At 38.8% G+C, this 25,581-nt stretch overlaps 1 protein-coding gene across 6 annotated transcripts in view; it reads left to right on the top strand.

The window, feature by feature from the left end:
- Positions 1-22,428, top strand: part of LOC107571661 (activated CDC42 kinase 1-like) — a 98,280-nt gene extending 75,852 nt beyond the window's left edge. For 5 of the 6 annotated variants that reach the window (XM_016257996.1, XM_016257994.1, XM_016257991.1 and 2 more), the window contains 12 exons: positions 4,229-4,441; positions 7,270-7,422; positions 7,739-8,016; positions 8,325-8,451; positions 8,642-8,883; positions 9,860-10,054; positions 10,926-11,017; positions 11,688-11,732; positions 12,958-14,357; positions 14,970-15,065; positions 15,269-15,396; positions 20,961-22,428. In XM_016257996.1, coding sequence (XP_016113482.1) covers positions 4,229-4,441; positions 7,270-7,422; positions 7,739-8,016; positions 8,325-8,451; positions 8,642-8,883; positions 9,860-10,054; positions 10,926-11,017; positions 11,688-11,732; positions 12,958-14,357; positions 14,970-15,065; positions 15,269-15,396; positions 20,961-20,967 — 2,976 coding nt within the window. In that variant the 3' untranslated portion in view covers positions 20,968-22,428. The remainder of the gene's footprint in view (positions 1-4,228; positions 4,442-7,269; positions 7,423-7,738; positions 8,017-8,324; positions 8,452-8,641; positions 8,884-9,859; positions 10,055-10,925; positions 11,018-11,687; positions 11,733-12,957; positions 14,358-14,969; positions 15,066-15,268; positions 15,397-20,960) is intronic. The other variant, XM_016257992.1, reaches the window with a different exon arrangement.
- The last annotated feature ends 3,153 nt before the right edge of the window (positions 22,429-25,581 follow it).

Genomic DNA, 25,581 nt, shown 5'->3' with positions numbered 1-25,581 from the left:
AAATTATTTAGATGCGTGTTTAAGTTTCAGCTCCTTTTTAAGGTGATTTTTGGATTCTTTGATGATTTTCAAAGGTTGTGGTTAAATGATGTGAAATACTGCCATTCTTTTTCTATTCTCTGTCTTTTCCTTACTTTGTTTCATTCTGTGTATATAGAAGTATTTTGCTTATATGTTAGATATAGTTTCATTTATGAAATCCCTTATATTCACAACGGATTGTCTCTGTTTGCTGCTCACAATTCGAAGTCAATGAATGTGTGAACCCTTGCTACATTTTGCTAAATTACTGCTAGCACTGCACAAAGAAGGACAGTTTATTCTTCCGTGGCCAGGAAAATAATAGTTCCTTGAATTAATAAATTATTATATTGTCTGCTCGGTGGACGGACAGATCAAATAATTGTAATATTGATTCTGCTACAGTTAATTCGAAGATATAATCTAAATATTTATTATTGATCATAACCAGTTATAGTTAGTCATAAATATTTCCCTTTTTAGAGCTAATAAAAAAACCCTACAAAAATTCCAAAAGAAAAGTCTCTTAGGAACCAGAACCTAAAATTATATTAAGATATATTTAATACTTTGAGTTGCAGTCATGCAAACTTTGTAAAACAATGTTTTTAACTCCCAGAAGGGTATGTTGTATGCAATTGTTGTGACAAAGGCAACAAGCCACATTTCTTGTTGCAAACTTATTTGTTCTTCATACATTATTTTTTAAATGCAATAAGTATAAGCAATATGCAAAGTGACCCACATTTGTTTCTTTGTACAATTTAACTGTGTATCAAACAAATTATCTCAGGTAGCCACATTAAAATCCCAATATCTCTGGAAATAAACCTTATAGGGCCTTAAGATAGGTAAGATACCATAAGAAAGTGTGTTAAAAAATCCTTAATACTTAATGCAATAATTGCTTTGTCGCATTTTGAACTGTCAGCATTTCGCGAGCTGGTCCAAAACTGTGGTAATACCTCTCTTACACTATTAGATCCGTTAACTCACTACTGGTTTTAAAAGCTATGTTAAAAGCACATCTTTTAAAGACTAATGAGGAGTTGTTGTGATGCAGGTTTAGTTATTCTAAATTGTGCCTATGTTGTTATGTGATTTGTGTTGTTATTTGTGACCATGTTTGTTTTTATGTAATTTTATTGTGATATTGTGAAGCACTTTGGGCAACCTGGTGTTGTATTAAATTGTGCTATGTAAACAAACAAACATTGGCATATACTGCAAAAAAAGATCACTAAAGTCGATAGGTTTTACTAATAGAATAGACCCACCAACTTCTTTGAAAAATATGAGGTTGGCATCTTTCTAAAGTAATTTACCTCCTTGTAATTTGACTCCAAGTCTCAGGGGAAAATTGTGAATTACTTCAAAAGCAGTGAATTACTCAGTAAATATTCTTCCATGACATTTAATATTTTGGCTTTCTTAATCATTTATGTATTTCATTCTCTAGAACAAAATATATATCAAAAACAGAATATTTAGCTGGGGACCTCTGGTTAAGTTGACAAATGTAACTAGTATTATGAGTCAACCTGGAAGCAATTTTTGTCACAGTGATTGTTTCGTTTTAACTTCTTAAGCCATTTGAGAGCAAACAAATAAATAATAAAATGCATATTATACATTGTTAAAAGGCAAAAAATAGCATCCATTTGTAAATGTATTTATTTAGAAAAGGCCTGTTTTTAGGTTTGTCAGACTCTTGAATGTTGGTTTGGTGTAGAAAAAAATAAGCTAGGCGCTATATTAGACTGTGTAAAAGGAGCAGCTTGTTTTGCCCAGAATATTTTTATTACATACAATAAACTGACCTGAATAAATGTATACTTTGCTTTGATTTGTTTCTGTACGGCTGGTTATAGTGTGTCCTCAGTGTGAGAGTTGTTTTCATAGGGCTGGATCCAGTGAGGCCTTTGGTCAGAACCAGCCAGACGGCTGGTTCTGACCAAAGGCCTCACTGGAGCCAGAGTCGGTTTTAACCTGAGTAAACAGCAACAGCAGTTAGTGCATTTGCAGTTATGACAGACACATTTATTAATTTCTTTGTATTTATGTTGGCCTGCGCTGCTCTGTTTTTAATATTTAAAATACCACTACAATGTTTTGTTTCTGTGTTTGCCTCTTGAATGTGTGTTAAGTGTGTATTTGTGCCTTCCTGGTATCTCATTTTCTAGCAGTGTACAAAGAGCCAAGGCTAGAATTAGAGAGACCATAGAATGAATCTGGCTCTTCCAGCTCCATCTGACTTGCCACGTCATTAATCTCCTACTCTCACTTTTATTTACATAATAGACTGTGTATGTGTGTGTGCTCATTTACAATATGTGTTGAGAGGAAGTGTGGATGTGGGAATGATATGCACACAGGATTGACAAATGATTGCTCTTGTCTAAACCATCAGCTTGTAGGGCAAATTCCTCTGTCTGTGGGATGAGGACATCTTGACCTTTGGCACCAGAAATGGCACACTTGTGTTAAATGAAGCACACACACAGATATCCTCTACTCCCATACACTGTCAGGAAAAATGCGCATACATTTGACCTTTTTGGGTACAGCAGCTTGCCATTGGTGCAGTACCCTTAAAGGGACAACATTGTACCTTATTTAACTCTAAAAGGTGCATGTTAGTAGTAATATTACCTTAAGGTACTACTATGAACCTTTTAAGTGTAGATAAGGTATAGAGTTGTCCCTTTGATGTTAAAAAGCGTCAGGCTTTTGTACCCCTAAAGGTACAATTTTGAACATCTGAAAGTGTACATGATTACGTTAACTACTTTTATAAAGTCACATATAAAGTACATGCACACAGTTTGATATGGATGTTCAATATGTGACCATCCTCTTAGCCTCCTCTCAGCTCTTTCATACATGTCAAATAATGAAACCAACACACACATACACAGACTTATGTCCTCCCTTGTGTGAAGGCTTTAATTGCAGCTTTGGCCTGGGCCTACAGGAAGTGGCCTGAGAGGATGAGAGCTTTCTAAAATTACACCAGTTTTTTTCCGTTCCTGGCATTGAGAACAGACTGAGTAATCTGCCTCCTCACTCCACTGTTAGTGTGTGTGGGCATGCTTTAGTTGACACTTACCCTTAGTAAGTGTTCTCCTGTTTCAAATGTTGCTTTCATGCAAATATGTGTGGATGCCTATATAGTTTTGTGTTTGAATGTGTTTTGTGACAGAGTTTTGGTGGCAATTATTATGTAGACAGTAAAACCTGAACCATCTATATTGTGCAGAGCAACAATTCCCGCTTTGAAACAGCTTAATAAACATACTAATTAATGTCTTAATGAATATGTAAAAATATAAAAAGCTATTGTGAGGGTCAGGAAACGAAAATATCATTGGCTCAGTATACAAATGTCAATGGAAAGTCCAGAACCGAGATGGAAAGATGAGTTTGGATTTGTTACTCATTGAGGCATTTGTCAGTGTGTAATATCTGTTTACTATGTGTATGGTTATCAGACAGTAGTCTGGGGTTCAAGGCTCTGTCTAGAGTCTCTATATTCACTCTGGTCCCAGTTCAGTTCTTCTATTTTCAGCCTGTCCATCAAATCCAGGCTCTCACTCTCAAGGCTACAGACATTGCGTTCCGGCCTTCTCTATTTATGTTTTCTCTCTTTTTTTTTTTTTTTTTTTTTTTTTTGCATTGTCACCACTCTCTCTAAACTGATCTTTCTGTCTATTTTTAATGGGTTAAAGTCAGGGTCACCTCTCACTCCTCCACCTTCCGTTCACATCTATCCTCCTTGTCCCTTGAGTTTGTAGCCCCTGGCTTCCCTCAGCCCACACTCTGGTCCTTGATAGCTCAGCTCTCCTTGGCCAACCCACAGGCTCCTCATACAAAGTGCCTCAAGAGCCGATAAGCAGTTAGAAAGAGCAGTTCTTCGTGGAATCACTCTCTCACTCTCTCTCACTCTCTCTCACTCTCTCTCTCTCTCTCTCTCTCTCTTTTATTGTGATTTCTACTGTTGTCCTTCTTTTAGGTTTTGGGATGTTCCCTGTTAGCACATATCATTACCGTAATGGGATAGAGACTGTCCAAGGAGTCCTCAAGTTCCTGGTACACATTTGATGCAGTTCTGTCTGCACACAATTAAAACATTGTTTGTGCACATAGGTTGCTGAGGGCTTTTACTTGTCACCTCTAGATGTTGACTTTATTGTTGTTTATCCCTCAGGTGTTCAGTGGCAAGAGACCAGAAGGAGACTTCAATCCCCAGCCGGCCAGTACGTTCCGAAAACTCACCGCCACACCTCCTCCAGTGGATGGCCAGCAACAGGCCCTCACCTGTCTCATCAGTGAGAAAGACCTGGCCCTCTTTGAGAAACTGGGCGATGGCTCCTTCGGCGTTGTCAAGCGTGGAGAGTGGTTCACGCCAAATGGAAAAGTGGTGAGTAGACCTGCACACTTAATTGTTAAAAGATTGCGATCTTGACTCAAACACTCTCGCGATCTTATTCCCAAATGACAACAATTCAGCTGTCTTATAAGCCTGTTCTGAGTGTGAAGCCAGTGTCATTTATTAACATGCTGCTCATGCTACATTGATGCTGGCACTGTAAAACATTCAAATCTTCGTTCGTGCTGCCACTGATCAGGAGAGAGCAGCTGCCATGAATATGTACAGCGTGAAACAGCTTCACAAATAGCACACATTATCATTATTTTTGTGTTATAAACATTACACAAAAATTTTCTGTTACAAAATAACGGAAGTACTGGGGTAAAACATTATAGTTTGGGTGTTAATTGAAATCTACAGCAGTGCTCAAAATAGAGTTAATAATCTTTTTTAATTATTTTGATTCTTTGTGTTGTATGCCAGGAGGTGGCAACAACTTGACTAAAAATTTATTTGTCATGGAATCATTCATTTAGAGATTCATTCACAAATGCTGCTTCCTTCAATAAAAGCAGGTCTTTATTAATGAGACATTGACAAATTTTTTCAATAACAAAAAAATTCAAATTAATATATATATATATATATGGTCATGAACATTTTGAAATCAGAATTATGGGGGGGGAAATCATGATTCTGAATTTATTCAGAATCATTCAGAGTTCTAGTGGTGAGTGGGGGAGGAGAGAAAGGTTAAAGTGTTTGGAAAAACAGAGGGAGCTTTGTTAAAAACACCAGCTTTGCAGATGCAGAATTCAGCCACCATCTCAGTCATGCAACTAGGATGTACTCAAGATGAGGATTCAGATTGTACCATTGACATTTTAGTGATATATTTATCTGTTAATCTTTTTTTTTAAATCTCCAACACTTGAAATCAGAAATTGAGGTAACACTTTAGTTAAAGGGACCAATTCTCACTATTAACTAGTTGCTTATTTGCATGCCTATTATTAAAATATTGACTGTTTATTAGTACTTATAAAGCACATATTCTTGTTGGAAATGTACTACATCCCTAATCCTACCCAATACCTGAACTTAACAACTACCTTGCAAACTATTAGTAACAAATTAGCAGTTTATTGAGGCAAAAGCCGTAGTTAATAGTTTGTCAATGGCGAGCATTGGACCTTAAAATAAAGTGTGACCATTAATGCCATTAATTGCACATTTTGGCATATAAAGCACATATTCTTGTTGGAAATGTACTACATCCCTAATCCTACCCAATACCTGAACTTAACTACCTTGCAAACTATTAGTAACAAATTAGCAGTTTATTGAGGCAAAAGCCGTAGTTAATAGTTTGTCAATGGCGAGCATTGGACCTTAAAATAAAGTGTGACCATTAATGCCATTAATTGCACATTTTGGCTGGAACATTGTTGATCAACAATGAAATCTCAGAAACTGAGATCAACAAAAGGAATAGCTTTCAGACACTTTGCATCTGTGGTCCCCCCTTTCCCTTAAAGTGTGCCAGGGCTCCTTGTGAACATCCTGTTTCAGGGCTGATTTCTATGTGTCATTGTAGCAGCTGTGTTCTCCAGAGGAGGTTTGTGGGAGAGACGGGCCTCTAATGACCTGATGAGGGGTCAGATGTCATGTGAACTGAGCCGGAGGCTGTAGTGACAGTGTGTATTGCACACCAAAGGGTTCTTTCCACATGGGACTTGAGTGGGAATATCTTTCCTGTGGCCATCTGTGCAGATCAAACACTGCTTCATTGCGCTATACAGAAAAATGTGAGGACCACGCTAAGATTTGTCAACTGCTATTTTCATACATGTTACATTCAAACACCCTCATCCAACTTAATGATTAAAGCCTTTAAGTTAGTGGTCTCAAACTCAATTCCTGGAGGGCCACAGCTCTGCAGAGTTTAGCTCCAACCAACTCCAACTCACACTTGCTTGGAAGTTTCTAGTAATCCTGAAGACCTTGATTAGCTGGATCAGGTGTATTTAATTAGGGTTGGATCTAAACTGTGCAGAGCTGTGGCCCTCTAGGAATTGAGTTTGAGACCACTGCTTTAAGGCAAGCATCACTATTACTGTTTTTCAAACATAGAAATGAAGATTTGAACAAACCCCTGACCCTCAATGCGATACTTGTCCTGCATTTGTGTTCTACACTGTACATGCTTATCACATAAAACAATCTGAGTAGAGTGCTTTTACTTTTCTGACTTGAATTGGACTTGATCAGTTTTCGCATGCAAGGCAATTAAGCAGATGAAGAAAATATCCTACACAACAGAAGCAACTGGTGGACAACAGTGTCAAATACATTCTAATGATGTATGCATGTTACTGACACTACCAGGTAAATTCATATGTAGTTTCCCAAAACATTTTTTGATTGACACCTGCTTTGAATTTACAGAAGGATGGTATGCAGAAAGATGCAATTTATTTGCACTATTTAGTTCTTTCTGAAAACGAAAAACCTATTTAACCATTTAAAATCTATTTAAACTCATGAAGTAATGCAGACGGGTCTGGTCATAATTTAGGCAGAGTAATGGCAGATGTTACATGATTTCTTTCCAAAAGGTGGAACTTCAGCCAGAGTCCAAGCTGAGCACAGGGAATAAAGTTGCTCTGCGATTATGCTCTGAACTTCAGTGATGACCAGCAACAGTGTAGACACAGGTCTCAGAGGGGGTCATTAGTGTGTGTGGGATTGTGATGTGTACAAGCTAGTCCAGCTGCTGGGAGCTCTCCCCAGCAAAGGCAGATGAATTCTCATGCAGGGACTTATGATGAATTTGATTTCCTGTCTGAGTTGTTCTTTCAACATGTCCTCCTCAGCTCAATGTGGCAGTGAAGTGTCTGAAGACGGACGTGCTCAACCAACCAGATGCTCTGGATGACTTCATCCGTGAGGTCAATGCCATGCACTCTCTTGACCACCAGAACCTCATCCGTCTCTATGGAGTCGTCCTCACACACCCCATGAAGATGGTGAGTGAGTGTGCGTGTTAACATCTACATCAAATTGGAGGCAAAGACATGGTGCTAAAGTATCAAGGTCTTGAGAAGGGAGGGCTGAGCTAAAATAAGGCTTGACATTTGCATGCTCTCTTAGACTCATTTGCTGACACTGACTTCTCTAGTTATTCCTGATTGGCAGTGTTCATTGTCTCCGACAGCAAGATGCTTCTTGCCAAATCAGTTTTTCAGTTGAAAATGAAATGAAATGAAACTTAATATTATGCACCTCTTCTTCCCCTGCTTCCCTTCCCTAAATGACCCTCTTTATTACCCTTCTTTCTCTAAGGTGACTGAGCTTGCACCTCTCGGCTCCATGCTGGATCGCTTGCGAAAGACCCTGGGCCATTTCCTCATTTCCACTTTGTGTCAGTACACCATCCAGATATCTAATGGCATGGCCTACCTAGAGTCCAAGCGCTTCATCCACCGAGACTTGGCCGCCAGAAACATCCTCCTGGCTTCCAGTGAGCAGGTCAAAATCGGTGACTTCGGACTGATGAGGGCGCTGCCTAAGAATGATGACCATTATGTCATGCAAGAGCATCGCAAAGTCCCATTTGCCTGGTGAGAGAGAGAGGGTTGGAGAGACTGGATATATATTTACAATTGAAGAGTTTGTTTGCATGTGGTTTGAATCTGTCGAGAAGGGATACGGAGAGCTTTAAATAATTTGGTTGGTTTTGTTTGTATGCAGTGACAGGCCAGAACTCAGGGTTCAGATTTAATTTGAATGAGGTCATTGTTTGTGGCCCTTGATTGGATTAACTGAACCGTGCATGATCCTCATGTCATTTTCCCCTTAGTGGGTTGTTTATTTACGGGCATTTTATTCTACTGACCTATTTTCTGCATGCTGTTTTTTTCTTACATAGGTGTGCCCCAGAGAGCTTGAAGACACGCACATTTTCTCACGCAACAGACACATGGATGTTTGGTGTGACACTGTGGGAAATGTTTACCTATGGTCAGGAGCCATGGCTGGGTCTAAATGGTAGTCAGGTACACTCTGAATTTCCATTTAGTCATAAACATCTGCCTAATGAAAGACTAGCTTTGATATTTGACAGTAATCCCAAAAATCAAGACATTTTGAGCCTAATATTGCATTTGCTTCTGAATAGTGATCATGCTATTATTGTATACTGGTTAAGAAAATCATAAGAAAAAATTAAATATGTGTTTGTGACAGATCCTCCACAAAATAGATAAAGAGGGTGACAGACTGCCTAAGCCTGAGGACTGTCCTCAGGACATCTATAATGTCATGATGCAGTGCTGGGCTCAGAAACCAGATGACAGGCCCACCTTTGTGGCTCTAAGGGAATTTCTATTGGAGACCATGCCTACAGACATGAGGGCCCTGCAAGACTTTGATGAACCTGACAAGCTTCAAATCCAGATGAATGATGTCATAACCATCATAGAGGGCAGGTGAGCTTTTATATAGAATGTGATGGGACTTATGGATTCATGATTGATGTGACACTTTCATTTTATAGTGAATTTGAATCCAAGGAAAATCCAGACTTTTTTGACTAAAGAAATCCATACATTTTAAAGGCAGAATGTTCTTCTGTGATTTTTTTAACCAGTGAATTTACATGATTTTGCCACACATTTATAACTTACTATATAATGATTAAGGATATGTTTACATTTTCACAATTATTATCGGAAAAAATATTCTGTTTGGCATAACTAGAAAAATGTATGTTCATTATAAAAATGGCCATGAAATTTAAAAGGATAGTTAATCCAAAAGTAATTAAAAAAAACTCATAATTTACTCACCCTCAAGTTCCAAACCTGTATGAGTTTCTTTCCAAACAATTGAATGGCTACCATCAACTGTTGTTTACCAACATTCTTAAAAATATCATCTTTTGTGCACAACAGAAGAAAATTATTAGTGCTCATCAGAAGAAAGAAATTTAGGTTGGGAGCATGAGGGTGCGTAAATGTGAGAATCCTGGTTCTTCAAAGGAAACATTTGTTTAGGGGGTGAATTAAAATAAGAAATATCTTGATTTTTAAATGTTTTATTTATACATTTAAAAATCAAGTCTTTAATTTATTTAATTCACATTTTGTCGTATTTTAAATAATTTGAAGTCATCTTGAGGCCCTCTTGGAAATCTGGTCTAGACCTAGAGATGGGAATTGTAATGAATTTAATTCTGGTTCTATAATTTCTCAGACTGGTTCAGTGCTATTGATTTACTAACAAGAATCTGCTCATATGATTCACTCCTTTGGGAATCATTCAATACTGGTTGCAAAAACTGTTCAAGAACGAATAAAAAAACGAATAAGAACTAGTTCTCAGTTCCCAGCCCTCTTTAATGAAGTAGCCAAATAAGAGAGATCCTATGTTTTTGTCTTTAAACGGTCTCTGTGTGTCCTGCAGGGCAGAGAACTACTGGTGGAGAGGTCAGAACAAGCGTACCCTAAAGGTTGGTCAGTTTCCCAGGAACACAGTCACGTCAGTGGCAGGTCTTTCTGCCCATGACATAAGCCGTCCACTGAAGAACAGCTTTATTCACACGGGCCATGGAGACACTAACCCTCACCGCTGCTGGGGCTTTCCTGACAGGATCGATGAGTGAGTCTCTTAAATGTAATCTCACATGTACATTCTGTAATTTCTGTAGTTTTTACTGTATTCTCTGAAATAATGAGTTTTAATTGATGGTTCTCCAGTGTTTTTTTTTCAAATGCTAGTGGCAGTTTTTAAGGAGTACTTCTTATGTATGTTAATTTTTGAGAGCTTAAGTATTTATTGGCCACACAGTCAATTATCGACTTAACTTTGGCTGATTAATTGTACCATTGGCTGACCGATGTATCAGTCAATCGCTTGTTTAAACGCATGTCTGTTGGTTTTTATGTGTTATGTAACCAGTGATCTCACAAAACATGTTTATGTTCTGCTAACCTCCCACATTTTAATAAATGCCACATTAATACAGATCAGAGTAGGGCTCCCTGAGATGAATGAGGAAATAATACCTAACTTGTTTGTTTGTAGTGAGGACTAGCATGCAAAGTGTAACTGTGTATACTAGAGGGCCTGTCCACTGGATGGACAGTTACTTCTGTCATGGCCAATAAGTAAATTGCTACATTCACTAACATGAAGCCACAACCCAAGCCTTTGCACACAAGGACAGCATATAAGCACTTTACTTCATCAGCACAAGGTGGCAGTAGAACACAGTACACTCTATCTCTGCCATAAACTTGGCTGCATCAACTGATATCACAGCTGTAAATACCTCCATAAAACATCCAGAAATATGAGGGCTGCTGTTAAAATCTGAAATGTCTTTTTTATTACTTTGGTTGTACAGTGTCATTAAATCTTCATTTGGCAGAGTTCCAGAGCCTGTTTTTCTCAACTTAGGTCTAAGAAATGGTCTCCTATATACACTGATGGGCTGCTAAAAGCTTTTGTCATTCTGTTTCTTTTGCAGTCTTTATCTTGGGAATCCCATGGATCCTCCAGATGTGCTGGGGCTGGAGCTGAACTCTGCCAGACCAACTCAACTCCCTGGACGTACTAAGAGTGAGCACATGTCTTTCAATTAGTAAAGTGCAAACATTATTAAACATGCTTCCCATGGTCATAGAAAAACTAGAAATGTTAAGGTATTTTAAAATGGTGTTTTCAGGCCTGAAGAAATCATGTAATGTAAAAAAAAAATGTATCACAGATTCAACAAAAATATTAGGCAACACAACTGTTTTATTTATAAGAAATGTTTCTTCTCACTCAAATTTGTAAATGCCGCTATGAGCTAAAACCCAGAACAGAAATGGTTAATAGACATTGTAACCAATGAGGAGGCAGTTCACAAAAGAGTGTAACTAAGTGGAAGAAACATTTGAATGATTTTCTCCATTTAGAACAAAACAAGTAAACTACTTATCTGAGAGTGGTCTGAATGATTTACTGGCAAATCAGTTAAATCATTTAAATGCTTATGTAGAAATAATAAATTATGTAAAGTAATTTATTGGTCAAAAAGTGTGGGAACCCTGTAATCCAAAACCTGACTTGAAACTACTGATTAAAAAAATAACTCCAACCTCTCAAACCTTTAATACAGGTCCTCGTGCTTTATGCTTCTTTCTTCTCTCTCTGTTATGTACTTATTGTTCTTATTATGTTTTTTTTTCTTTTCCAACCTGCTCTTTTGCATATGCTATCTTTAACTTGCTTGCTTGCTCTGCAGAGGAGCCTCCCCCTCGGCCCCTTCAGCCATCTTTGTTGGTTAAGAGTAAGTGTGGATCCTCAGTTCAGTTTAAAATTGCTCATGCCCCCTCTGTTCTCTCATAGCACCCATCTTCAAAGGTACAGCACATCTGTATTGTATGCATTTGTATTTGCTCTTTCACTCCTTCTGTTTCTTTCTTAATTGCTCCAGTTTTTTAGTTATCTGTTTGTAATGTGTTTGCTGTGGTCTCATGCACTGACATGACATATGGTAAACAGCCGGTCCCATAATATCCATTTTTTTACCAAAATGATGCTGATTACAGAGCTGCTACTCTGCAAGGGATCTGCAAACCTCTCTAAGAACCGGTTCGCATTTCATCGACTTGAAAGTTGAACGATGACAAAACTATGTTGCTACATGTTCTACTACATGGTTTTCCTTTTTTATTTAATTATTTTATTGGCCACACTTTATATTAAGTGGCCTTAACTACTATGTACTTACATCAGAAATTAAGTACAATGTACTTATTGTGTTCATATTGTATTGCAAAACACTTTTGCTGCTATTGAGGTGGGATATGGGTAAGGTTAGGGAAATGTTTGTTGGTATGGGTAGGTTTAAGGGTGGGTTAAGGTGTAAGGGATGGGTCAACTGTGTAATTATAAATGTAATTACAGAAATTAATTACAGATGTAATTACATGCAGGTATTTTTAAAATATAAGTACAGTGTAAAAACATGTATGTACACAATAAGTGCATTGTACCAAATTATTAATTTAAATGTAAGTACATAGTTATTAAGGGCACTTAATATAAAGTGGGTCCTTTTTATTTTTCACAAAAACATTTAGTTTGAGATCAAACAATAATTTGTAGATACCGGCAGGAGTGTCACAAACCCTTGTAGTTGAAGACTGAACCACCATTTTTGTATGTAGAAGCCAAAGATTTCTGTCAGTTAGCATTTCTGTTCATGTCGGTGGCAGTTGTTACCTGTCTCAGTGAGACCATATTAACCTACATAACCTAGACCTTTATAGAATCACTTAGACACACTATGAGACATGTTAGTGTTCATTAGTTTCTCTGGAGGAATGCGAGATATACTGTACCTACAGTACATGGCTGTTCTAATGTGTGCTCAGTGTTTTCTATTTTAACCCCGAAAAATATTTATTCTATTTTACAGTTCCTGTCATTAAATTACAATTACAATTTAAAGCTCAACAGACATTTCAGCAAACATTTGTTTAAAAAAAATTTTTTTGTCATGTGACTAGAACCCTCCTACGATGCTGTTGCTGAGGATGAGGACCAAACTTCATCAGGCCTTCGGCAGCTCTCTTTGAAGAAGAAGGGCCTTAAGCTCAAACCAGCTGCCTGGGTCTGTGCTACCAAATTAGGTGATCGCTCCACATACAGTGTGCGGACTCCAGGGGGCAGCACTCCCACAGAAGTCTCTCTCATAGACTTTGGAGAAGAGTTTCCAACGGCCACACCTTCACCCTCTCCTGTGGTGGAGCTTCAGATCCCAACCCTGGCTAAACTGGCACTTGAAGCAGAGAACATTTTAGACAGAACTCCTCCACAGAGCCCCTCACGCTCTCTACCCCGCCCCCTTCACCCTACCCCAGTGGTGGACTGGGATGCCCGGCCCCTCCCTCCACCCCCAGCCTATGATGATGTAGCACAAGATGAGGATGACTTTGAAGTGAGCTCCATTAACAGTGCAGAACGAGGAGCTGATGAACTATGCTTTCCACGTATGTCCTGCACTCCCATTGGAGAGTGTAAGCCTCATGTAGAAGACAATTTATTTTTGCCCTGCAGGCAGAGCAATGCCAGCACCTTCTCGCAGTCTGCCGAGATCTTCCAAGAGCTGCAGCAGGAGTGTATGAGACACCTCAATGTACCTGTGAGCTCTACCAGCCCCGGTCTGGAGCCACACCGCCAGATAGTCCTAACTTTTTCTGAGGACAAACCACAGATACCACCACGTATCCCCATACCACCCCGTCCAGTCAAACGTGCAGGTGGCGATTATGCTCGCTGGTCTGGTGACCTGTCTCCAATCTCTGGAAATGAGGATGATAAGGAGCGTCCACCCCAAATTCCCCCTCGAGATCCCCTCTCTCAGCCGGGCTCTCGCACGCCAAGTCCGCACGTGGGCTCCCCTCAGACTCGCAGCAGCCTCTGCTCAGGTTCCTCCATCTATGGCCCATCCTACCTCTCCACTTCACCTGCTAAACTAATGCCAACCACTCAGAGCTTTGCCTCCGATCCCAAATATGCTGCTCCCAAGGTCATCCAGGCACAGGGCAAAGATAAGGACCCAGCCAAAGTGCCCTGCATTCTGCCTATCCTACGTGATGGCAAGAAGGTCAGCAACACGCACTACTACCTCCTGCCTGAGAGGCCTCCGTATCTGGACCGCTACGATAAGTTCTTCAAAGAGGCAGAGAGGGGTGAGGAAAAGAAGCAGGTAAACACAGCCACTGTCAAGCCCATGATTCATCAACAAGGGGATCTCAAGTCCAATTTCTCCTCCAATAACAACAGCAGTCTGACGGGCTCTGGATTTAGAGGGGGGCTGAAGAACTCTTTCAGCCTGTGCCGAGTAAGCTCTGATGGCTCATTTAACAGGGCTGACAGCACCAGCAACCATGACAAAGTCAAACTGGTAAGAGATTTGGAGATTTATATTAAACCGATCCATGTTATTACTGGTTGTTTTCTTGAAACTTGTGTATGCATCCAATATAAGCTCTCATGTGCTTTTTATGGCAGAATTATTCAAGAGTGGCTTTGGCTGACTGTGTGGTGTCTTAATTGTAGGAACTTGCTTTGTGACCAGAGTAATTATCCTTTATATTGTGGCATGCAGGCGTACCATAGTTCTGATCATAGTTTTCCAAAACTTACCTTTTCTACATGGATAACTCCATTAAGGCAAAAACTGTCCATCATGAAGGCTTACTTGCTTGATCTAAACATTCATTTTGGGTGAAGATGATCCCAGATTGTATAGTAGTAAGCGTGATACATGAGAAAATGTATCCAAGATGGCAGAAGATAATGACAATTATAGGAAGAGGCTATATGCACTCAGTGCAAATAACAATGTTATTGCATTTGCAGACATGTACAGATTTTAACTTGATTCAGTCACGTCAAAAGCTAAATACAATGTTGATTTGCACTGCAGAACTCACTTTACTATCTCTGATTATTCCAAAGCCACTCCTTTAAGGGCTGTCTATGGATTTATAGTTATTGGATTTGCCCTGTTTAGGTGCAGGAGGCTGTCCATGGAGTAACGCTTGAAGAATGTCAGACGGCTTTACAGGATCACAGCTGGAATGTACAGAAGGCTGTACACTACTTGAAGGTAACAGTCATCACAGTAATCATGATTCACTGGCTGGTTAGGGGTAATCTAATTGTAATAAGTAATCCGACACAAAAATACATTGTAAATCTTATTCCTCTGTTTTTGGCACGTTACTTATACAGAGACTGAACCATAATGTTCTTGGAGGACCTAATGAGTTAAATTACTTTTATCCATTGTTCCCTTCTTTTGGTGCCCAGGTGGAGCAGCTCTTCTGTCTGGGTCTGAAGACAAGGGTGGAGTGTCATAAGATTCTGGAGATGTGTGACTGGAATTTGGAGTTAGCCAGCACACAACTGTTAGATTCCTATGGCTCAGTTAAGCTGAGGTAGGGTGGTCTTTAACTATGTTCACACTGCAGGCCTTAGTGTTGAATTCTGAAAACATGGAGGCCACTAAAAACAGCATTTACACGTTCATTTAAGCTGTGAATCATACAGCTGAAGAGACAGAGAACATTTTTACAGAAAAATAAATAAATAATAGCAAAATTACTTTTTTTTCTTTTTCAAATTGCTCTTTGATTTTCCCCCTACTCAAGCTTTGTTTTTCATTGTTCCCAGGTCTCAATGCTTTGCTTGTGATTCCAAATGTTACAATTCTAGTTTAATGCAAAACAGGTATAGATAGATAGATAGAATACTATCATGTTTCTTTTGATGAGTATTTCAATTTCAATTCACGATTTTAAGACAATATTTCCTTATACAATTAACATTCATAAATGCATTTCTGTGCTTATGAGTTAGAATTTGAAATTTTTAAAAGGAAATCAATTAGACTGAAAGGTCTCTAAATAACAAAAACTAGAACTGTGACAGGAAGGTTTTTGTACTTTCTTCTGTCGTTAGGCCAATTTATTGTGTTCTTGTTCGCTCTTTTTTTTTTTTTATAGTTTCACTGCATTCTGATTGCACACTGACAATGAGAACAGAGGCAGAGTCAGAACGCCACTCAAAATGTGACCTCTGCTTTGGAGTGTGTCTGTAGAGAGTGTATTTAATCTATGCTTTTTTTCCAGACCACAGGACCTAATTTAATTTGACAAACCTTCCAGGTGCACCCTAAACACATCATCAGTGATGTTACCTGGGGTCATCGTGTGTTTCGGGTCTTTCAACATCATACACCCTCACCCAGGCGACCCAGCCAGGGGTGATCAGTCCCCGACTTGTGTCTAGGTAGCTTGTGTAATCCACGGATTGCTCCTTTTGATCCACAGCCATCTTGATGCCTCCTCTGCGGCATCCATGATGTTCCTGATGGCTTTATTCTTGTGCAGTCCCCTGATTCCCAAGAGCTTGAGGGCCCTGCACAATGACTGGCCGGCAAGCCCTCGGCAGCCAACCTCAATGGGGAGGCATCTGGCGTCTTCCATCTCCTTCCCAGTTTCACGGAGTGTGGCTGTGTCCCTAAGTGTGTTGTTGAAGACTTTTCCCAGGCTCTTAGCTGCCTTCTCTGTGATTGACGGAATTTGTACTCCTCCGAGGGAGAAACGGAACTTATCGGTTATGTTTCCCTTCCTCACCACAAGGGATCGGGACTTGGCTGGCTTAAAGTCCATTTGGGCCCAACTGATGAGGCGTTGGAGGATCCATCTGCAGCCTGGTACGGATGTTGTGGTTACAGTCAGATTGTCCATAAAAGCTCTGATTAGGGGGCTGTCGCACACCTGACCGGGTAAGTGGGCCTCTGCATTCCACCTCTGCTGACTTAACTAGCATATTCATAGCTAAAGCGAACAAGATCACATAGATAGTACACCCTGTGATTATTCCTTTCTCCAGCCTATGAAATGCTGATATTATTAATCCAGAGGTGACTCTCAAATTAAAGCAGCTGTAAATAGTTCAAAATGAGGTCCCTGATTCTATCTGGAACATGGTGTCGGATCAGTGAGGTTTCCACCAGCTTGTTCGGGATTGACCCATAAGCGTTGGCAAGGTCGAGCCACAGCACTGCCAGGTCCCTGTCACCTTTTCGAGCCTCCCGGATTAGCTGGGTGATAACTCCTGTGTGCTCTATACAGCCTGGCACTCTCGGGATCCCACCTTTCTGAACAGCGGTGTCAATGTATTCATTCTGCCGGAGAAACTCCGTCATGCGTCGGGCAACGACACAAAAAAATATCGACCCTGATCTGCTCGATGCTACTTGAGTTCTCCTCCTTCGGAATCCAGACACCCTCTGCATGTCTCCACTGCTGCGCCACTTTTCCCCTCCTCCAGATGACTTCGATACGCTTCTGCCCGAGGAGTCTCCTGGTGAATCCGATGGGATTTGCGACTCTGCCCGTCTGCGAGCCCTCTCCTTGCCCCTCTTTCTGTGCCACTCAGCTCGAAGAGTGAAAGTGAGTTTACTCCTTACGATGTTCCGGAGCTCAGCCAGGGCAGCTTTATCCTCCTCATTTGCCTGCTTGAACTGCCTTCTAAGCACACGGAGCTCCTGCCTCAACTGTTGGATCTTCTCCTGCCGATGATTTGGTCCCGAAACACTACTAGATGGACACTGCTCCTTCAGGCCAAATCTCTCAGCAGCTATGTTGATAATTATTGAGCACATTGCTTGCAACCTCCGGTCAGCATCCCCTCTGGCTGTTACTTGGAGAATCTTGTCCACATCCTCATCAAAGTAGTGCCACTCATTTTCCTTATTAGCAGCGGGCCACTTAACCTGACGATGTTCTGAAAGTCTGGCTTGGAAACGATCTAGTGGTGCGTGAGGGCCTGGGCACTGTGGGGTGACTCCAGGCCGGGCTCCTCCTGCGTCTCACCAGGTACTTGACCTGTGCGTTGCATCACTTGTGTACCAGACAAGCACTTCATTCTGGCCTGGTGGACCTTAAGGAGTGATCTTATAAGTGACCAATATAATCATCATACATACAGTGCAGTTGGAAAGATGCAAACTTTTCTGAATGCCCAAAGTAAAAAAACAGTGTGATTTCAATAAACAATAAACAAAGCTTGCCAATTCACAATGAAATACACGTCCCAATATTTAACTGCAATATTTAACATGCATACAACAACTACATCCAATGTGTAAACAATGTAATTTAAGAACTTAATCAGCATATTTTAAACACTGGTGACAAATGTCACTACTGCTTCACACAAAGATTGGCTGGCGCCTGATGTTTTTTTGCTTGATATTTGCGTAAAGTTGAGCATCCCTGACCCTTTGGCCACTTTCAACACTTTCTCAGCGCAGGCGAGAAGGACAACTCCCATAGGAATGAACTGCAAATGCTCGCTCTGCTTCACTCACTTGCACCACCTCAGTGGACTTGCACTGTAAGGGGGTTGGTGGAGAAATCGTGCATGTTCACATGGCAATTTTATTATAATTTTGATTAATCGCACAGCCCTAAATGACCGTTCTTCCTAGCCAATAAATCAGTGTGGGCAATAACATGACTACCATGTGACTTTGGATTCCTAGTGATCACATGAGCTGAATAGATGAATGTGGACACGTGACAGGTATTGGATTGCCGTACAATTACAGGTAATCAACATACCTAGAAAATGTCAGTGATACACATTTGTCTATTTTATATTTTCTCAGAGCTAGTAAAAGTTCCTAAATAACTCGATATTAGTGGAAAACATAGCATGACGTAATGACCTGATTTAGTGTCTATTATTGATATCAATTTGAATAATTTCTCATTAGCAGATTAAGCAAAGGGCCATAAATAAATTGCTGTGGTCTTTCATCATTAGACAGCTACACACGTATTTGGGGATCCCAGATTTTACTAAAACTAGCAGAACATATAACCTATGATGTTTCATGATAAGTTTATAGTGATTATTTTTATGTATATCATAGTGATTATTTTAATTAATTAATGTTTATTTTATAATGTTGGATCCTTCTCACACCAAAAATGAAAGTAGCAGTACAGTAAATTATCTCCTATAAAATCGTTTTATACATTTTCACTTAAGTACAACTGAAGCACTGAAGTAGATATGTTTGTAGATGAATTTAGGTAACAAAGGCAAACTATGTCTTTGAGCCTGTAAATGCAATTTGAGGCTCTTCAGCTCTTATATAAATCAGAATAGGTGAAAGTTTCAACTCAAATGAAGCTATATAGACAAATTCACATCATAGTAAGTCAGAGTTGCCCAGTACGGACGTCACTCCCCACACTGGTTTAATGGCTAGGAAGAACCTTCAATCTAGAAATAGGGGACCAATGGAGATGTTAAACCCAAACTGCACTGCATGAAACTCAAAGCTCAACATTTGGAATCACAAGCAAAGAACAGATTACTATAGAAAAAGAAAACATTATTTTGCTCAAAATTCGGATAATTTTGCTTTTCTTTTTTTCGTAAATATTTTCTACATGTGTCTTCAGTTTCATGAATCACGTACATCTTTAATTCTCTCATCATAATACATTTGGCATCAAATTGATACCATACTCCTGTAAAGCAGAATTGTGACGGATCTAAAGTGATGTATTTCACATGATTCCCAATATGACTGTTCAGACTGAGGTCATATTAAAAAACTTTAGACTTGGATTTATTGTATTGGATTTAGGAAAACATATGGAAGTGGCCCAAATCTGATTGAATTGAAAAATCATATTCCACGTGGTTTGTGCTGTGTACTCTGTTATGAAAAAAAACTGTTCTAAGTCATGTATTAGCAAAAAGTTTGGATGGACCACTATTGGATCCAATCTTAAAATAGCCTTTCTCTCTTAATTTAACCTCCAAATTTGTTTGATATTGTTGTGCAGTATTCCTCATAAATAGCTGATTTGTAGAACGAGCCTATCACTTTCCAGAAAGCTTATGTTCTTAGTACCCAATTCCCAACTCTTCCATTTGCATTGAACAAATGACCAAAATGGATTTGCAGTGCACTGATTCTATGCCAGGCCTACTCTATTTAATTCACCTCACAACTGCTCATACTATGATCCAAACAGTTTGTAATCTAAGGTGAAATCAACCCCTTGAACTGGTAAAGCAGAGGAATTGAAGAATCCCCCTTCCCTGTGGGAAGTTTTCCTGAAACTTCAGTTTTTTAAATCATACCTGTAGAGATATTGGATTAAATTAAGCTTTAGCGTTAGTTCTGGCAGGTCACGTGAGTCAAGCTTGCATCAGCTGATTCTCAGCTGATCACATCTACCTATAGGAATACGACACCTATCGCGCCATTCCTATATAAGCTGTATTCAGTATTCAGCAGCTTTTTAGCTTGCTTCGGAGCAAATTAAGCATCGCTGCTCGCAAATCAAACTGTTGCAGCGTGTTTCAGAACATCTGAAATCCACATCTAAGATAAGTGAATGCTGTTTTAATCCATATCGCTGTGTATATTACCTGGTCTGCTAATTGAAAAAAGCATATTTGCTGCAGCATTTACGCATCTGTGTTCATACAGCTGGAGCTAGAGATATTGGATTAATTAAATTAATTTCAGTCAATAAACATATCGATTATGCCTCAGGGCATGCTCATCCTTAGTTTTAATTAATTTTAGTTCCTGTGCTCAGTTGCAATCTGTTGATGACACTTCTGCTATAAGAAAACCTGCAGACAGGGGACTGAGTCTACAAAAAAAATCATGTGTGTGTTATTCCAAAGTCAGCACATTTTTTTTTATTGCCGCCAGTATATATAAAAAAAAGCTTGTACTCTTTCACTATTTGCTTGTGCAGGACTGCATTTCAAGATGCTTTCCTTGCTTTTTTGGGTAGCTTTAAATTATAATGCAAATTTTAAAAATGTTCTTTTTTCTATTTTTCCTGTCTCCTGTTTTTGATTATATCATATGTATTAGTTTAGCTATCTATTGTGAAGTGCTGTGTGAATTTTATATATCAAATCTTCTTCTTTTTTTTCTCCATTTTTGCAGACTATGATGCATTGGAAAATCCCCATGCCCTAAAAGAATGTTGAGAGCACCGAGGGGACACTGAGGGCCAACCAGGACTCTATCCTAGCACATTTTACCTCCAGATCTGACTTGTGTGTGTGTGTGTGTGTGTGTGTGTGTGTGTGTGTGCGTGCATACATGAGGCAGTGACTGTGCTCCTGAAAGCTTTCTCTAGGGTGCAATACAGAGTTCACAGGTCAAAATTTAAAGAACCTGCTTTTTATTTTCCAGTTGATAGCAACAGATGGAAACAAGGTGCTGCTTGTGATTTTCATTGTAATTTTACAAACAAGAGGTGAATAAACAGGCTTATGAAAGCCTCTAAGTATGTATATATTTTCAGATGTTTTGGTTATACATATACATCTGATTTGAGTTGGTCTTTATCAGATATTTGTCAGTTTTACATTTGCCTTTTTAATTTAATCTGTTTTGTGTGGGTCACATGTAACCGTATAAAATCTTGAATCCTGACCTAGTTCAAATGTTGTGTATATGTTGAATTTATGTATATGTTAAAAACCTTCATGTTGAACTATCATCTTTTGTCACCCATGTTGACATACTTAAGACCCTCTCTCTGCCATGTTTGGTATTATTATTTCGGTACTTTGCTCACGAATCACTATGAATCACTCCTTTTAAGCCAACTGTAACAAAACTCGTTTTATGTTGATTTGCACAATGCTGCTTCCAATCTGAAAGTAAAGGCATCAGAAAGACCACCAAAGCACAAATCTTGTTTTAAATTGGACAACTGACTGTTTTTCACAAAGCACATCTTATAACATGTTATTTTCATTGTTTTCTGGAGCAGCACTAGTCTCAAATAGTAGCTTCTATAAAGTTATACAGTGATGATGTGGCATTGATGGCATCATAACACTCTGCAGTAAGTTTTTTTTTTTTTTAAACCTGCCTGTCTATATAAATAGATCTGCTTGAAAAGCGACCAATGAATAACACAATTCTGACTAATTTATGCAAATTAACCCACAGTGATGTTAAAAGTAAGACACCCTTTTCTCTCTACAACGGAATAGCAGTGTAACAGTGCTGTGTGTTGACTGTTAGCAACCTTGCTTTGTGAATGCTCAGTGTCGTATGTGTGGATTTCACATAGATGCTGCTTCTGTGTTCATGATGGAACGCTGTCTACCATCCTCTCCTACATCCTAGCAATCTGAGAATGGGACTTATAGTATTTGTTACAATGACAAACACCATCCTGCTACAGTGCTAAACATCTGAAGATTTAGTCCAGAGTGGAAGCTAGTCCTAGTCTTACCTTTATGCTGTTATAGTTTTAGGAAAACAAGTGAGTTGCCCAGTAACAAAGTGTTCTTGTTCATGTTCATTAGTTATTTTTCTGTCTAGTCTACCCATGTGCTCAAAAGGTTTGCTCTGAACAGCTTTACAATTAGAACCTTGATATCCTAAATGTGTAAGAAGCATAATTATGCACAATTTATAGTGTATAATATAAATATATAAATGTATTTTTTATTAAAATTATTATTTTTTATCTTTTTCTATGCAAGTGTCTTAATATTGTCTTTCTTCCTCTTAAACATGGAGTTTCCCCAGTCTGGTGAAGATTTTTGAAAGGCCCTACAGTGGTGAAGTGCCAAATACCATGTAGTTTTAGCAACATTTTAGTAGGGTTTTTATATTTTTTTGAGTTAAAGTATGATGATCCGCTTGTCGAGATGTAAAGAAAGCTATACATGTTAATGCAGACCCATTTATTCATACTGTGTGAGGGTGGGAGGAAATACACAAAACATTTTTATTTTGGCTAAATTAAATAACTGGCATTTGTATCGTTAATTTAACAGTGTCTTCTCACAATGATAAATGTATAAACCAGTGTTGTAGTCATGACCAGAGGATCAAGACCAAATCCACAATCTTGTACATTTCATGACAAAAGTCAAGACCACAAGGTTTGATTCTTATTTAACCCTCTTCTGGTCTCAGGCTTGACTCGCTGGTATAAACAGGAAGAGAAATGATTTCAATTCAAATTTATACAGTAAATTATAGATTTATCAATAGATATTAAGTACAAACTATTTTTAAACTGAAGGTACAACAAAGGGGAGATAGACATGTAGGCAGATTGCCAATAAAAATTCATAATCTCATGAACAACCTATTTTTACAAAGTAAAATAAAAACAAGTTCAGTTTGTTAAAAAGTACATTAAAAGTACTTGATTGACAACTTTGAAAGCCTTAAAGGTACATTTTGTAAAATCATTTTTTCTTTCAAATTTTTAAGAGACCTTGTGGTACTCTTAAAACTTCTGATCTAGAATGTATGTCTACATGGAGGATGCTGTGTTTTGGCATAGCTTGCACGATTCCACTCCTGCACAATGGCTGCATATTCAAGATACCATTCTTTCTAATGCCTATGTCGACAGCTGTCTACATAATATTCCAACAGAAGTAAAACAATCATAAATGGGTCCATACTGTGTATTCGTTTGCACATCCCATGGACTCATGGCTGTATTCGATCAAAAGGGTGCTTCTACTAAATACTGAGCAAAGGGTCTGAATACTTAGGACCATGTGATATTTCAGTTTTTCTTTTTTAATAAATCTGCAAAAATGTCAACAATTCTGTGTTTTTCTGTCAATATGGTGTGCTGTGTGTACATTAATGAGGAAAAAAAATTAACTTAAATGATTTTAGCAAATGGCTGCAATATAACAAAGAGTGAAAAATTTAAGGGGGTCTGAATACTTTCCGTACCCACTGTATGTGTTGATTTATTGTTTAATGCGTTCAGATGCCAATGAGTTGTACTCTTATGTTGTTTTCATAATCCATTCAGAAGACTTTTACCCCAAAATCAGATACCACCTGCTTATAAATAACAGATATTTTTCATAGGAAACACATTTAACAGTCACTCATATGTGGTACCTGCATAGAACCTCTCAGTTAGCATTGAGTTGTAAAGTTAAACAGGAGAGAGAAACACCAAGGTGGTATTTTTGTGCCACTATTTTGTGCCACAAGGTGCCACTATTTGGTGTCACCATTTACAAATAAATAGAGAGAAAATAAGAAGGAAAGAAAGATATTAATAGGTTAGTTTTATAGATTTTTTTTGTTCAGATTCTAATATTAATCTGTTTTAACTAGCATAATAATAGGATATAAACATGATCTATTTTAAATAAATATATATATATATATATATATATATATATATATATATATATATATACAGTATCTCACAGAAGTGAGTACACCCCTCACATTAGCAAAGTGCAATTTCTTCAGTGTTGTCACATGAACGGATATAATAAAATATTTACAAAAATGTGAGGGGTGTACTCACTTCTGTGAGATACTGTATATACACACTAATTATGTACTATGTACTAATTTTCCTCATTTCTGTCACAGTTGCACTGGTGTTAAGGAGATACTTTTAACCCGCTAAGAGACGATATGCAAGGAGAATATATACTTGCACATCACTAATACAAGGCAAGAAATGACAGGGGACTGAACAGGCAGAATTCTCCACAGAACTGCAGAGACAACAAACCAGGGTGATGAGGTACTGGCAGAATGGGGGAACGCCAGAGGGAGCGAGGACCAAGGTGGAATCAGAGGGAAGGAGGATCCCGGTGGAGCCGAAAGGGTGAAGAGCTGAGGTGTTGCCAGAAGCCCAGAAGTCCGTGGTGAAACCAGGGTGACGAGAGACCAAGGTGTAGCCAGAGGGACAGGGGAGCCTGGTGGAGCTTTAGTGATGATGGGCCCCTGCGGAGCTGAGGGAGCACAGAGCCAAGGAGGAGTCAAAGGCCTGGAGTCCAGCAGCGAAGCCAAGGGATCCAGTGATGGACTGGTAATAGCCTCTGGCCTCGGGATTAAAGTGGCAACTGGCCTTAGCTCTGGGATGGTATGTTGGCAAACCCTGACTCCATGGTAAGAGATGGCACTCGCATGTGGCTCAGGGACTCGGGCGTCGAACTCTGGTCTGCAGCAGAAGATTATATATATATATATATCATTTCCAGTTTAACATAATTTTCTTGACGATAGAGAAATGAGGAGTGGATTTTTATATTGAGAGATTATTGACTTCTATGGTGTCATCAAGTAAACAAAGAGATTCCATAATAATGGATCCATTTATCACTAATATCCAAAATAAATAAAATGCTAGATCCATATGGAAGAAAAGGTCATAGAAAAGGTGTTTTTACAGATTTCCTTCCAGAGGTCGAGACTGGGGGAGAAAGCCAATACTATTTCCCATTTGGACATTGGTGGTGCTATTGTTTCATCGGTATTTGATATACGTTTATGTAATTTGGTTATTAATTTTCTGGAGGTAGTGATTTTCGTTATCTCTTTCATTAACTGACAGGGATGTATTTATTTTAATCTTTGATTTAACTATGGACTTGGTTTGGAATATGTGATTAATAATTCCTTTGTGCATCCATTTGGGTATGGTTACAAAGAAAGTTTATTTGTTACATAGTATATATAGCTTTACGTGAATGTACTGGGATAAAGTAAAGGGTATATAACAAAGTATTGAGATGAAATTTTGTTATTGACCAAATAC

This window comes from Sinocyclocheilus grahami, unplaced genomic scaffold (assembly GCF_001515645.1).
Source record: "Sinocyclocheilus grahami isolate Dianchi unplaced genomic scaffold, SAMN03320097.WGS_v1.1 scaffold1630.1, whole genome shotgun sequence".
NCBI classification, from domain to species: domain Eukaryota; kingdom Metazoa; phylum Chordata; class Actinopteri; order Cypriniformes; family Cyprinidae; genus Sinocyclocheilus; species Sinocyclocheilus grahami.
This window is presented reverse-complemented; position numbering and strand designations above follow the sequence as displayed.